This window comes from Trachypithecus francoisi, unplaced genomic scaffold (genome assembly GCF_009764315.1).
Source record: "Trachypithecus francoisi isolate TF-2019V2 unplaced genomic scaffold, Tfra_2.0 Lachesis_group10, whole genome shotgun sequence".
Lineage (NCBI taxonomy): Eukaryota > Metazoa > Chordata > Mammalia > Primates > Cercopithecidae > Trachypithecus > Trachypithecus francoisi.
The window spans coordinates 114778785-114791808 of NW_022681455.1; the positions used below are offsets into that span (position 1 = coordinate 114778785).

Genomic DNA, 13024 nt, shown 5'->3' on the forward strand with positions numbered 1-13024 from the left:
ACTGAGCAAGCACACAAATATGAGCAGAGACATGGTCCCTGAGCCAAAGAAGCTCTGAATGTAGAGGTGGAGAATGACACCTAAAATAGCTATTACAAACCGGGGCGGCCAGGAGCCATGGCTCAGCCTGTAATCCTGGTGCTTTGAAAGGCGGAGGCAGGAGGACTGCTGGAGGCCAAGAGTTCCAGACCAGCCTAGGCAACCTAACAAGACCATGTCTCTATTTCAATTAAAAACAGACAAAACACAATCTAGGGTGATGAGTGCAATCTATGATCATTACTGGTTCCAGGAAGACGGACAGGCGGCTGAGCGCTTTACCGACAGGAGCACTCACCTGCGCTTACGTAATGCGGGGGCGGCTGCGTAAACAAAGCCAGCTCAGGGGCCAGGCTCCATCCCCATCCTCCCCGCCACCCTATCCAGTCTCTAATCAACCTAGGAACCATCCTTTCCCAGGGACCAAGTCTCCGGCCAGAACTAGTCCCCTAACCCTTTTAGGGCTTAAGCCAACTCACCGACTCGGCTGCCGCTTCCTGCTCGTCCACCGCCAGGGCCCATGAGTCTGTGGCCATGGTCCCAGGCGCGGGTGGGAGGCTCGTGCTGGCGGATTCGGATTCGAGGGATGGCACGGTACACTAACCGTGGGCTCCAGGGGTTCGCAGCAGGCTCTGCTCCAGCCCCACTACAAGGCTGCAGACCGGAAGCGGCGCGCCACAGTGACGTCGGAGGCCGCTCCTGTTTAGCCACCCTTTACTCACTTGGGGCTGTCGATTCTGTCACCCTCAGGCCCGTACCCCTCAACCCCGGGCAGAGCAGGCTTTCCCATCAAGCTGAGGTAGTTATCTTAAAATGCCTAAGCTTTGGTCAACTTGGCTCTCCAACCAAAGAACAAAATCAGATTTCCGCCCAACACAGTGGCAGAGAAGGCACTAATACAGATTGAACAGATTGAATATATCAAAACAGAAAACCATTAACAATAGTCACCAAAATGCAAAACAAGCAGAGAGCTGTTTCCCTTTTCAGGTTGGTAATTTAAAATGTCCAGGTGTTGGCAATCAGCCCTGTCAAACAACCCATTTGGTTAAAAGTCCACTTGACCACTATGCAATCTTATGCATGTAACAAAAGGGCACCTGCACTCATAAATTTGTACCCCAAGAAGAGGAATTGCATCTCTCCTATGTAAGGGTTATATACCCAGGACAATGTTAAAAAGGAAGAAAACAGACAGGTGTGGTGGCTCATGCATGTAATCCCAGCAGTTCTGGAGGCCGAGGTGGAAGGATCACTTGGGCCCAGGAGGTCTAGGCTGCAGTGAGTCATGATAGTGCCACTGCACTCCAGCCTGGGTGACAGAGCAAAACCCTGTCTAGAAAAAAATATTAAATAAAATTAAAATAGTAAAATAATTAAATAGAGCTAGGTGTGGTGGCTCATGCCTGTAATCTCAGTACTTGGGCTTTAGTTTAGTTTTTTGAGATGGAGTCTCACTCTGTCGCCCATGCTGGAGTGCAGTGGCGCAATCTCGGCTCACTGCAACTTCCGCCTCCTGGGTTCAAGAAATTCTCTTGCCTCAGCCTCCCAAGTAGCTGGGATTACAAGCACATGCCACCATGCCCTGCTAATTTTTGTATTTTTAGTAGAGACAGGGTTTCACCGTGTTAGCCAGGATGGTCTCGATCTCCTGACCTCGTGATCCACCTGCCTTGGCCTCCCAAAGTGCTTGGATTACAGGTGTGGGCCACTGCACCCGGCCTTGTTTTTTTTTTTTGTTTTTTTTTTTTTTTTAAGATAGAGGCGGGGCGCGGTGACTCAAGCCTGTAATCCCAGCACTTTGGGAGGCCGAGACGGGCGGATCATGAGGGCAGGAGATCGAGACCATCCTGGCTAACACAGTGAAACCCCGTCTCTACTAAAAAATACAAAAAACTAGCCGGGCGTGGTGGTGGGCGCCTGTAGTCCCAGCTGCTCGGGAGGCTGAGGCAGGAGAATGGCGTGAACCTGGGAGGCGGAGCTTGCAGTGAGCCGAGATCCGGCCACTGCACTCCAGCCTGGGCGACAGAGCGAGACTCCGTCTCAAAAAAAAAAAAAAAAAAACTAGCCAGGCGAGGTGGCGGGCGCCTGTAGTCCCAGCTGCTCGGGAGGCTGAGGCAGGAGAATGGCGTGAACCTGGGAGGCGGAGCTTGCAGTGAGCCGAGATCCGGCCACTGCACTCCAGCCTGGGCGACAGAGCGAGACTCCGTCTCAAAAAAAAAAAAAAAAAACTAGCCAGGCGAGGTGGCGGGCGCCTGTAGTCCCAGCTACTCGGGAGGCTGAGGCAGGAGAATGACGTAAATCCGGGAGGCGGAGCTTGCAGTGAGCTGAGATCCGGCCACTGCACTCCAGCCTGGGCGACAGAGCGAGACTCTATCTCAAAAAAAAAAAAAAAGATAGAAACAGGTCTTGCTGTGTTGTCGAGGCTGGTCTCGAACTCCTGGGCTCAAGTGATCCTCCCACCTCCACCTCCCAAAATGCCAGGATTGGCCAGGCACAGTAGCTCAGATGTGTAATCCCAGCATTTTGGGAGGTGGAGGTGGGAGGACTCCTTGAGGTCAGGAGTCTGAAAACAACCTGGTCAACATCCCTACACAAGAAAAATTTAAAAATTAGCCAGATGTTGTCGCACATGCATTCCTGTATTTCCAGCTACTTGGGACGCTGAGGTGGGAGGATCATTTGAGTCCAGGAGGTTGAGGCTGCAGTTAGCAGTGTTTGTGTCACTGCACTCTAGTCTGAGCAACAGAGTAAGACTCTACCTCATAAACAAATAAATAAATAGGAAGAAATATCTTGGGCTTTTAGTAGTTGTAAAATAAGGATTAAATGAAAGAACTGGTTTCTCCTAACTAGAATCAAAGAAGCTTCTCTTTCCTTGTTACTTCCCTAGAAAGAAACTAGGCATTTTCCTACAATCTGAAAAAATGAATCCCAACCTCTTTCATTTTGCCAATATTATACAACAATAAGTTAATTTCAAGCCATAAAGCTGGGCACGATGGCTCACACCTATAATCCCAGCACTTTGGGAGGCCGAGGTGGGTGGGTCACCTGAGGTCGGGAGTTCAAGACCAGCTTGGCCAACATGGTGAAACCCCATCTCTACTAAAAATACAAAAATTAGCCAAGCATGGTGGTGCACACCTGTAAGCCCAGCTACTTGGAAGGCTGAGGCAGGAGAATCGCTTGAATCCAGGAGGCAAAGGTTGCAGTGAGCTGAGATGATGTATCACACTACAGGCTGGGCGACAAGAGTCTCAGAAAAATAAAAAAATAGACTGGGCATGGTGGCTCACGTCTGTAATCCCAGCACTTTGAGAGGCTGAGGCTGGTGGATCATGAGAGGTCAGGAGATTGAGACCATCCTGGCCAACATGGTAAAACCCTGTCTCTACTGAAAATACAAAAATTAGCTGGGTGTGGTGGTATGCACCTGTAGTCCCAGCTACTTGGGAGGCTGAGGCAAGAGAATCGCTTGAACCTGGGAGGTGAAGGTTGCAGTGAGCCGAGATCGTGCCACTGCACTCCAGCCTGGTGACAGAGTGAAACTCCATTTCAAAAATAAATAAATAAATTAATTAATTAATAAAAAGGCAGGGCGCGGTGGTTCACGCCTGTAAACCCAACACTTTGGGAAGCTGAGGTGGACGGATCACAAGGTCAGGAAATCGAGAACATCCTGGCTAACATGGTGAAACCCCGTCTCTACTAAAAATACAAAAAAAAAAATTAGCCAGGCATGGTGGCAGGCACCTGTAGTCCTAGATACTCAGGAGGCTGAGGCAGGAGAATCGCTTGAACCCAGGAGGCGGAGGTTGCAGTGAGCCAAGATCATGCCACTGCACTCCAGCCTGGGCGACAGAGCAAGACTCCATCTCAAATAAAGAAATAAATAACAACAACAACAAAAACAAAAATCAAGCCATGGTGGGTTCTCTGTGGAATTTAACCTGTACTGTAGGAGTAAAAACGTTTTGAGAAAGGGTGAAGCATTTCCAGCGAACACTCTACTTGCTATGATTCTTTTTTCCTGCATGCTCACAGGGTTAACTGGAGAAGACGTTTTTGTTTTTTGTTTTTGACTTACACATGAGGGTGTGCTAAAAAGAAAAAGGCAAACACTGCCTAGGTAGCCATGACCTACATCTCACCAATTCAGAAGCAACCCTGGGGATATTTTCCCAGATAAATTTTATTGTTTCACAGGGCCAGAGGTTAATGAAGTTTGCAAAACAGTTTAATGAGGTTAAAAATTACATCGCCCAAGGTGCAGGATCATATATAGTAGGTTCACCTGTGCAAAATGAACAGGAACCCCCCCCCCACCCCAAAAGTCCCCAAGCTCCCATATATGCTTGTATACACTATAGAAAATGCCTAAGACAAGAGCAGTGGCCTGTGTCTGCAGTCCCAGCTACCCCCGAAGCTGAGGTAGGAGGATCACCTGAGCTCAGAAGTTCGAAGCCAGCCTGGGCAATATAGTGATACCATCTCCTCTTTAAAAAAAAAAAAAAAAAAAAGAAATGTGGCCAGGTGCGGTGGCTCACGCCTGTAATCCCAGCACTTTGGGAGGCCAAGGCAGTGGATCACGAGGTCAGGAGTTCAAGGCCAGCCTGGTCAAGATGGTGAAACCCCATCTCTACTAAAAATACAAAAATCAGCTGAGCGTGGTGGTGGGTGCTTGTAATCCCAGCTACTCGGGAGTCTGAGGCAGAGAACTGCTTGAACCCGGGAGGCAGAGTTTGCAGTGAGCTGAGATCATGCCACTACACTCCAGCCTGGGCAACAGAGCGAGACTCTGTCTCAAAAAAAAAAAAAAAAAAAAAAAAAGCTTAAGATACACACAAAACTGATAACAGTGGCTGCTCCTGGTGAGGGTCTCTAGAAGGGTGGAGGTGGACTGAGTATGCTTTATCCTCTGATATTATTTTCCATATGCATGTTTCTTTCTTTTTTTTTTTTTAATTAGAGACAGGATCTTGCTATGTTGCCCAGGCTGGAGTGCAGTGGCTATTCACAGGCACAATTACAGCATACACTATATCCTTGAACTCCTGAGCTCAAGACATCCTCCTGCCTCTGCTTCCCAAGTAGCTGGGACTATAGGTGTGTGCAGCTGTGCTTGGCTCCATGTTTTCCTTTTAAAAATGTATTTCAGACAAACAAGAAAGAGTATAATGTAACAAATACTTAGATTCCCACCTCAAAATTTAAGACATAAAATTACTAAGGTCCAGCTGATAATCTCCGTATACGCATCCCAGGAAGACAGCAGCTATCCTAAATTTGGCGTTTATCCTTCCCGTACACGATTTTTGCATGTGTTTTTTCTTCTACTAAATAAATATGCAAGCCTAGGCAACATAGAGAGACCCCGTTTCTACAAAAAAAAAATAAATAAATAAATAAAATTTAAGTGGCTGGGTGTGGTGGCGCGAGCCTGTAGTCCCAGCTACTCCTGAGACTGAGGTGGGAGGATCACTTGAGCCCAGGAGTTCAAGGCTGCAGTGAGTTGTGATCGTGCCACTGCACTCCAGCCTGTCTCAAAACAAAACAAAAAACTTAAAAATAGCATCGGGGTTCCAGACTCTCCTAAGTTCACCCCCAACACACCTGCGCATTGTGAGACTCCAACTAAGAAGGAACCTGGTTTCCAAAGTGGGCGTGGAGAGAAGAGGATTCGGGGAATAAGAGCATCTGGATTGGAATTCAGTCTCCTGCATTTACTCCCACGTGAGCCTAGCCAGTCTCAGTTTACCCTGAAATCACAGGAAGTACCCACTTCACAGCTGGAGGATTCTAGATCACAAGGCTAAGACCTTGGGCCGAAGCCTCGAGAAATACTGTTATTCCTCTCCCCAGGAGTAGGGACAAGGAAGGCATCTAAATGTGGGGAAAAGGGTCTGGCTTATACCCTCGCAGATACTCACGTCGCCCACAGGCAGGGTGATGGGAAACCGCCGCAGGGCGTGACCTCGGACCCGGCCGGCAGCCCCGGCCATCGCAGCTGATCATGGCAGTTGCACTCCAACAACCGCCGCTTTTGGCACTGGCCAAGCCGGAGCCTCATTGGCTGAGACCTGGAAATCCTGTCAGCCAATCAGCTGAGGGGACGATACAGCGCCACGGGATGTGCCCAGGAACTCGGGGGGCCAAAGACCAGCGCAAGCCTCCCGCTGAGGGCTTTGTTTCCTGCTAAATGCCTGGCTTCCTGGTGAGGCTGGGAACTCCATGAGGGCAGGGCAGTGTCTGCCGTCTTTAATCTTGATCCTCAGTGACTAACACGTAGTGGTCACTCATTTGGTGAATGACGAGCCATTAGCATCTCCCCCGTGGGTCAAACTTTTCAAAATTTTGCATCTGAACAAATAGGTGCAGACGCACATCCTCTAAACTAGACCCTTGGTATTCCAAGTATAATCTCTTAGCAGCATAAATATCACCTGAAGCCTGTTAAAAATGCAGGCGCTCAGGCCCTATCCCAGGCCTATTCAATTTAGCAGCATTTTGAGATCCTAGGTGATTCCTTTAGCGTTTTATGGTCTGAAAAATACACGAGGCAAAAAAAATGATAATATGCTCAATTGAAATATTCCTTTAGAGGCTCTTAAAAATTCAGCCATCCCCATTTGACTTAGTACCGAGTTAGTGAGCATTGTAAACTCATTTTATAGATGCTAAAAGTAGCTAAGATGCCTTGGGAGAGTTAAGAGTCTAGAGCTACATCCTTCCAAAGCTATGTTAGTTTTTTTTTTTTCCACTTATTTCCATTTCTTTCTTTCTTTTTTTTTTTTGAGACGGAGTCTTGCTCTGTCGCCCAGGCTGGAGTACAGTGGCCAGATCTCAGCTCACTGCAAGCTCCGCCTCCTGGGTTTACGCCATTCTCCTGCCTCAGCCTCCCGAGTAGCTGGGACTACAGGTGCCCGCCACCACGCCCGGCTAGTTTTTTGTATTTTTTAGTAGAGACGGGATTTCACCGTGTTAGCCAGGATGGTCTTGATCTCCTGACCTCGTGATCCGCCCGTCTCAGCCTCCCAAAGTGCTGGGATTACAGGCTTGAGCCACCGCGCCCGGCCCATTTGTTTCTTTTTTAAAATTGAGACACCATCTCATTTTGTCAACCAGGCTGGAGTGCAGTGACACGATCATGGCTTACTGCATTCTCTGCTTCCCTGGCTCAAGCGATCCTCCCACCTCAGCCTCCTGAATAGCTGGGACTACAGATGCATGCCACCACGCCCAGCTAATTTTTGTATTTTTTTGTAGAGATTGAGTTTTGCCATGTTGCTCAGGCTAGTCTCAAACTCCTGAGCTCAAGCCATCCACCCACCTGAGAATTCCAAAGTGTGGTGATTAAAGGCATTTGCCATCATGCTAGCTTGTTTCTGTTTGCTGTTGTTTTTATAATTTTTTAAACTTTATTTATTGAGACAGAGTTTCGCTCTTGTCACCCAGGCTGGAGTGCAGTGGCACAATCTCGGCTCACTGTAACCTCTGCCTCCCGGGTTCAAGCGATTCTCCTGCCTCAGCCTTCCGAGTAGCTGGGATTACAAGTGCTCGCCACCACACCCAGCTAATGTTTGTATTTTTAGTAGAGATGGGGTTTCACCAGGTTGGCCAGGCTGATCTTGAACTCCCAACTTCAGGTGATCTGCCTACCTCGGCCTCACAAAGTGTTGGGATTACAGGCATGAGCCACCGCGCCCGGCCTGTTGTTTTTAAGACGGGGTTTCACTCTGCCGCACAGGCTAGAGTGTAGTGGCTCAATCACAGCTGTTGTACTATCTTGAGGCCTTTGGTTATCTTTCTCATGCCCCAAGATGAAGTTCAACAAATGTTCTACTGGAGAGCAAGACATGTGCATAGCGCTCACTCATACCTACAGGCCTATTTGCTTAGTCTAGAATAAATCAAGAACTTGCCAGTAGTTTCCTAAAATATATAATTTGCGCATTGCATTAAGACAGCTTTCTTTCTGGCATGTAGTTGACATTATCTACAAGAGAAAAATATCATTAGTTATACAGGAATGAGACTATTGGGCCTTAATTACAATTTCTCTTTTTTTTTTGTTTTAAGAGACAAGGCGGCCAGGCACGATGGCTCATGCCTGTAATCCCAACACTTTGGTAGGCCGAGGCAGGTGAATCACAAAGTCAGGAGTTCAAGACCCGCCTGGCCAACATGGTGAAACCCCCATCTCTACCAGAAATAGAAAAAAAAAAAATAGCTGGACGTGGTGGTGGGCGCCTATAATCTCAGCTACTTGGGAGGCTGAGGCAGGAGGCAGATGTTGCCATGAGCCAAGATCATGCCATTGCACTCCAACCTGGGCAACGAGAGTGAAACTCCGTCTCAAAAAAAAAAAAAGAGAGAGAGAGAGACAAGGGTCTTGCTTTGTTGCCTAGGCTGGAGTGCAGTCGTGAGATCTTAGCTCACTGCAGCCTTCAGTTTCTGGGCTCCAAATGATCCTCGTGCCTCAGCCTCTTCAGTAGCTGGGACTACAGGTGAATGCCACCACACCTAGCTAATTAAAAATAATTTTTTTTTTTTTTTTTTTTGTACAGAGTCTCACTCTGTTGCCTAGGCTGGTTTCAAACTCTTGGGCTCCATTGATCATCCTGCCTTGGCCTCCCAAAGTGTTGGGATTACAGGGGTGAGCCTCTGTGCTGGCCTACAATCTCTCTTAATGGATGAATAAAAAGTTCTTATTTATTTATTTATTTATTTTCTGAGACAGAGTATCACTCTGTGGCCCAGGCTGGAGTGCAGTGACCTGATCTCAGCTCACTGCTAGCTCTGCCTCCCGGGTTCACGCCATGCTCCTGCCTCAGCCTCCCGAGTAGCTGGGACTACAGGTGCCTGCCACCATGCCCAGCTAATTTTTTTGTATTTTTTAATAGAGGTGGGGTTTCATCGTGTTAGCCAGAATGGTCTCGATCTCCTGACCTTGTGATCCACCTGCCTCGGCCTCTCAAAAGTGCTGGGATTACAGGTGTGAGCCACCACTCTCCGCCAAAAAATTATTTTAATCTGTTTATAATTATTTTATTAGTGAAGGTACTATCCTAGTAACAACTCTGGCAGCAGAACTAAATTATTGACATTACAACCTGTATTATTTTATTTTGAAAGTATGATTCACACATACCTTTTAGCTTTCTAAGTGTGGTGGCACAGAAGTCTGATTCATTTCCCAGATTGTTTAGGCTAAATATATGCTATTTAGGGCACTGTGGATCAGAATAAACACCTGTGTCTCCTGATTTTGCCCTTCTCTGTGTTACTTAACCTCTCTCTCTGCCTTATTTTACTCTAATAAAAGTAGATAGTAATAGTTACTCATTATAGGGTTGTGAGGATTAAAAGCTTAGATTGGTGCCTGCTGTATACTAAATGCTCAACGAATGTTAGGTTTGATGATTACTATTCGTGAGCTGCTATGAACTGGGAAGGTAAATCAAATGATTTATGTTTTTTACTGGCTTTTGGGCTTGACCTTTTTGTGTAGGATGCTCTTTTACATAAAAAGTAGTATTTTTCTGTAATGTCTGTAATTGCGTTATGATCAGCAGCACAATTTATTTATTTATTTTTATTTTTATTTTTTTTGAGACAGAGTCTCACTCTGTGGCCCAGGCTGGAGTGTAGTGGCTGGATCTCAGCTCACTGCAAGCTCCGCCTCCCGGGTTTACGCCATTCTCCTGCCTCAGCCTCCCGAGTAGCTGGGACTACAGGCACCCGCCACCTCGCCCGGCTAGTTTTTTGTATTTTTTTAGTAGAGACGGGGTTTCACCATATTAGCCAGGATGGCCGCAATCTCCTGACCTCGTGATCCGCCCGTCTCAGCCTCCCAAAGTACTGGGATTACAGGCTTGAGCCACCGTGCCCGGCCAGCAGCACAATTTATTACCCGTGTATTTGGATATATCAGATGATGTAGGTAATAGTGCAGTGGTTAAGAGCATGGGCTTTGGTGTTAAATAGACACAGGTTTGGATCCTGTCTCTGCAACATACTATTGGGTGTGAACTTGTGCAAGGTAATTTCCTCATTTGTAAAAAGGGGACTCCAGCTGACCTCATACACGTTTTAAAAATCAAATGAAACAAACATGTGAAATGTTTGATACAATGCCTCACATATAAATACATATATTTTTTGAGACAGGGTCTCGCTCTGTCGCCCAAGGAATGCAGTGTCACGATCAGGGTTCACTGCAGCTTCAACTTCCTAGGCTCAAGTGATCCTCCTATTTCAACCTCTCAAGCAGCTGGACTACAAGCATGCGCCACCATGCCTGGCTAATTTTTTTTTTTTTTTTTTTTTTTGAGATGGAGTCTTGCTCTGTCGCCAGGCTGGAGTGCAGTGACGCTACCTAGGCTCACTGCAAACTCCACCTCCCGAGTTCAAGCGATTCCCCTGCCTCAGCCTCCCGAGTGGCTGGGACTACCGGCGCGAGCTCGGCTAATTTTGTATTTTTAGTAGAGTCGAAGTTTCACCATGTTGGCCAGGATGCTCTGGATCTCCTGACCTCGTCATCCGCCGGCCTCAGCCTCCCAAACTGCTGGGATTACAGGTGCGGGCCATCGCGCCCGGCCTTTAAAAATTTTTTTTGTAGAGACAGGATCTAGTTATGTTGACCAGGCTGGTCTCCAACTCCTGGGTTCAGGTGATCTTCCCACTTTGGTCTCCCAAAGTGTTGCAATTATAGGCGTGAGCCACCGCGCCTGGCATATACATATGTGCGTGCGTGTGTGTGTGTGTGTGTGTATACCCTCCTCCCCCAGGCGTATAAATACTAACTTTTTTTTTTTTTCAAAGGCAAATCGAGGACCAGATGCCGATCCAATTTCTTCCACACCAAATTCAAGGTCTCCCCAGGACAAGTGTAACCATGGGCACAATGTCAGAATCTTTGAGGGCTGCATATCACTCAGCAACTAAAATAAACAGAATTATACCAAGACCTGTGACCTCTAACGTGTCTACCGAGACACGTTACCGTCTCCCCTTATTAACTATGTCAATTGTGGTATTAGGAATTTGCCTATGGAAACCAAAATGTCGACCTCCGGGAGTCGGCGTCTAACTCGATCACGTGACGCACCCCATCCCATCTTTTCTCGCAGTTGCATCAGCCAATTTAGAGCCGCCTTCCCAGGAATCCGCTAATGAGCGGATTCGTCCTCAGTTTGACTAGCATGTTGATTGACCAATAAAATCTCATGAGGTAAGGCGCGGCGGGGTGCTTTCCGACAGCGCGCTCTGATTGGACGGGGCGCGGCGGGTTGTGGCCGGCGGTGTCCTGGGGCCAGAACAGCTGCGCGCCTGCGGTAATAGGTACAGCGAGCCCGTGGCCAGGGACTCGGAGGGAGGAGCTGTGGACTGCGACCCTAGGAGAGGTAGGCGGCCCTCGGAGAGCTCTGCGGTGCTAGGAGAGCGGCTGGGCCCGCAGCCTGGGGGGAAAGCTCGGCAGCCGCAGTGGGCCCCAGGGTCAAGCCCCGCGTGGCCTGGAGAAGCCCAGTCTGGGCGGGAGCGGGAGCTGGACAGTGTGGCCTTGCGTTCGCCCCCGGGAGCGCTGCGAGTGTCGCGGCCTCGGGTGGATTTGCTGAGCACCAAGACCTCACGGTTGCCTACCTGAGGTTTCATCTCCCTTGGTTTTAATCCCCTGGGGCGGGTGGGGGCACAGGAGGAAGGATGGGCCAGCTGGGGGGAGTCCTGCTGTGAGCCAGCCATTCCCTGATTTCTTAAAATGAAACAGCTGATGCCGGTCCAGGCCCACCTAGACCGTCATCTTCAGCTGTTCTGTAAAACAGTTTGTATTTCTCGGTGTGCGTTGAAGCATGTGAGTTAATTCCGAACTTGCTGTTAAAGGATTAGTATACCTGATCACGAAATAGGTATTTAGCAGCCGCTGTACTAGATGCTGAGGATGTGCTGTAATAGTGAGCCCAGGGCCGGGCGCGGAGGCTCACGCCTTTAATCCGAGCGCTTTGGGTGATCGAGGCGGGTGGATCACCTGAGGTCAGGAGTTCGAGACTAGCCTGGCCAACATGGTGAAACCCCGTCTCTACTAAAAATACAAAAATTAGCCGAGCGTGTCGGCGCATGCCTGTAATCTCAGCCACTCGGGAGGCTGAGGCATGAGAATCGCTTGAACCTGACAGGCGGAAGTTGCAGTGAGCTGATATCACATCATTGCACCCCAGCCTGGGTGACAGAAGGAGACTCCGTTTCAAAAAGTAGCCCAAAACAGTCGTAGCTGCTGGGATGGAACTGACAGCCCGATGGGGGAGGCACACATTAAACAAGTCATTAAGCGCATGTGGAAGTTATGAAGGGAAACACTTGAGGCTGTGAGACAGTAAAAGGGGGAGCTTTAGCAAGAAGGGGAAAGCTTTCTTAAATAAGTGTCTTGGCCGGGCGCGGTGGCTTACCCCTGTAATCCCAGCACTTTGGGAAGCCAAGGCAGGCAGATCACCTGAGGTCAGAAGTTCGAGACCAGCCTGACCAACGTGGAGACACCCCGTCTCTACTAAAAATACAGAATTAGCCAGGTGTGGTGGCACATGCCTGTATTCCCAGCTACTCCGGAGGCTGAGGCAAATCGCTTGAAGCCGGGAGGCGGAGCTTGCAGTGAGCCGAGATTGCCAGCGCTATTGCACTCCAGCCTGGGCAACAAGAGTGAAACTCCGTCTCAAAAAAAAAAAAAAAAAAAGTCTTTACATTTGTTGTTGTTTGAGGCAGAGTCTCAACCTGTTACCTAGGCTGGAGTGTTTTGGTGTGACCATAGCTCACTGCAGCTTCAAACTTCTGTGCTCAAGTGCTCAAGCGACTCTTTGCACTCAGCCTCCCAAGTAGCTGGGTCTGCAGGTGCACATCACCACACCTGGCTAATTAAAAAAACAAAAAATTTTTTTGACCTCCCAGGTTCAGGTGTTCCCATGTTGCCCAGGCTGGTCTTGAATTCCTGGCCTCA

General features: G+C 48.5%; 2 protein-coding genes across 11 annotated transcripts in view; one reads left to right on the top strand and one right to left on the bottom strand.

Moving 5' to 3' along the window:
• Positions 1-6113, bottom strand: part of LOC117088036 (ATP-dependent RNA helicase DDX19B) — a 45812-nt gene extending 39699 nt beyond the window's left edge. For 3 of the 9 annotated variants that reach the window (XM_033218989.1, XM_033218986.1, XM_033218981.1), the window contains exon 1: positions 519-869. In XM_033218989.1, the coding sequence (XP_033074880.1) occupies positions 519-561 (43 nt within the window). In that variant the 5' untranslated portion in view covers positions 562-869. Of the gene's footprint in view, positions 1-518; positions 883-5972 lie in introns of those variants that run through there. The other 6 variants (XM_033218982.1, XM_033218985.1, XM_033218990.1 and 3 more) reach the window with 4 other exon arrangements.
• Positions 6114-11308: 5195 nt separating this feature from the next.
• AARS1 (alanyl-tRNA synthetase 1) overlaps positions 11309-13024 on the top strand; it is a 36002-nt gene continuing 34286 nt past the window's right edge. The window contains exon 1 of one of the 2 annotated variants that reach the window (XM_033218980.1): positions 11309-11385. The gene's annotated coding sequence lies outside the window, so the exon portion shown is untranslated. Of the gene's footprint in view, positions 11448-13024 lie in introns of both variants that reach the window. The other variant, XM_033218979.1, reaches the window with a different exon arrangement.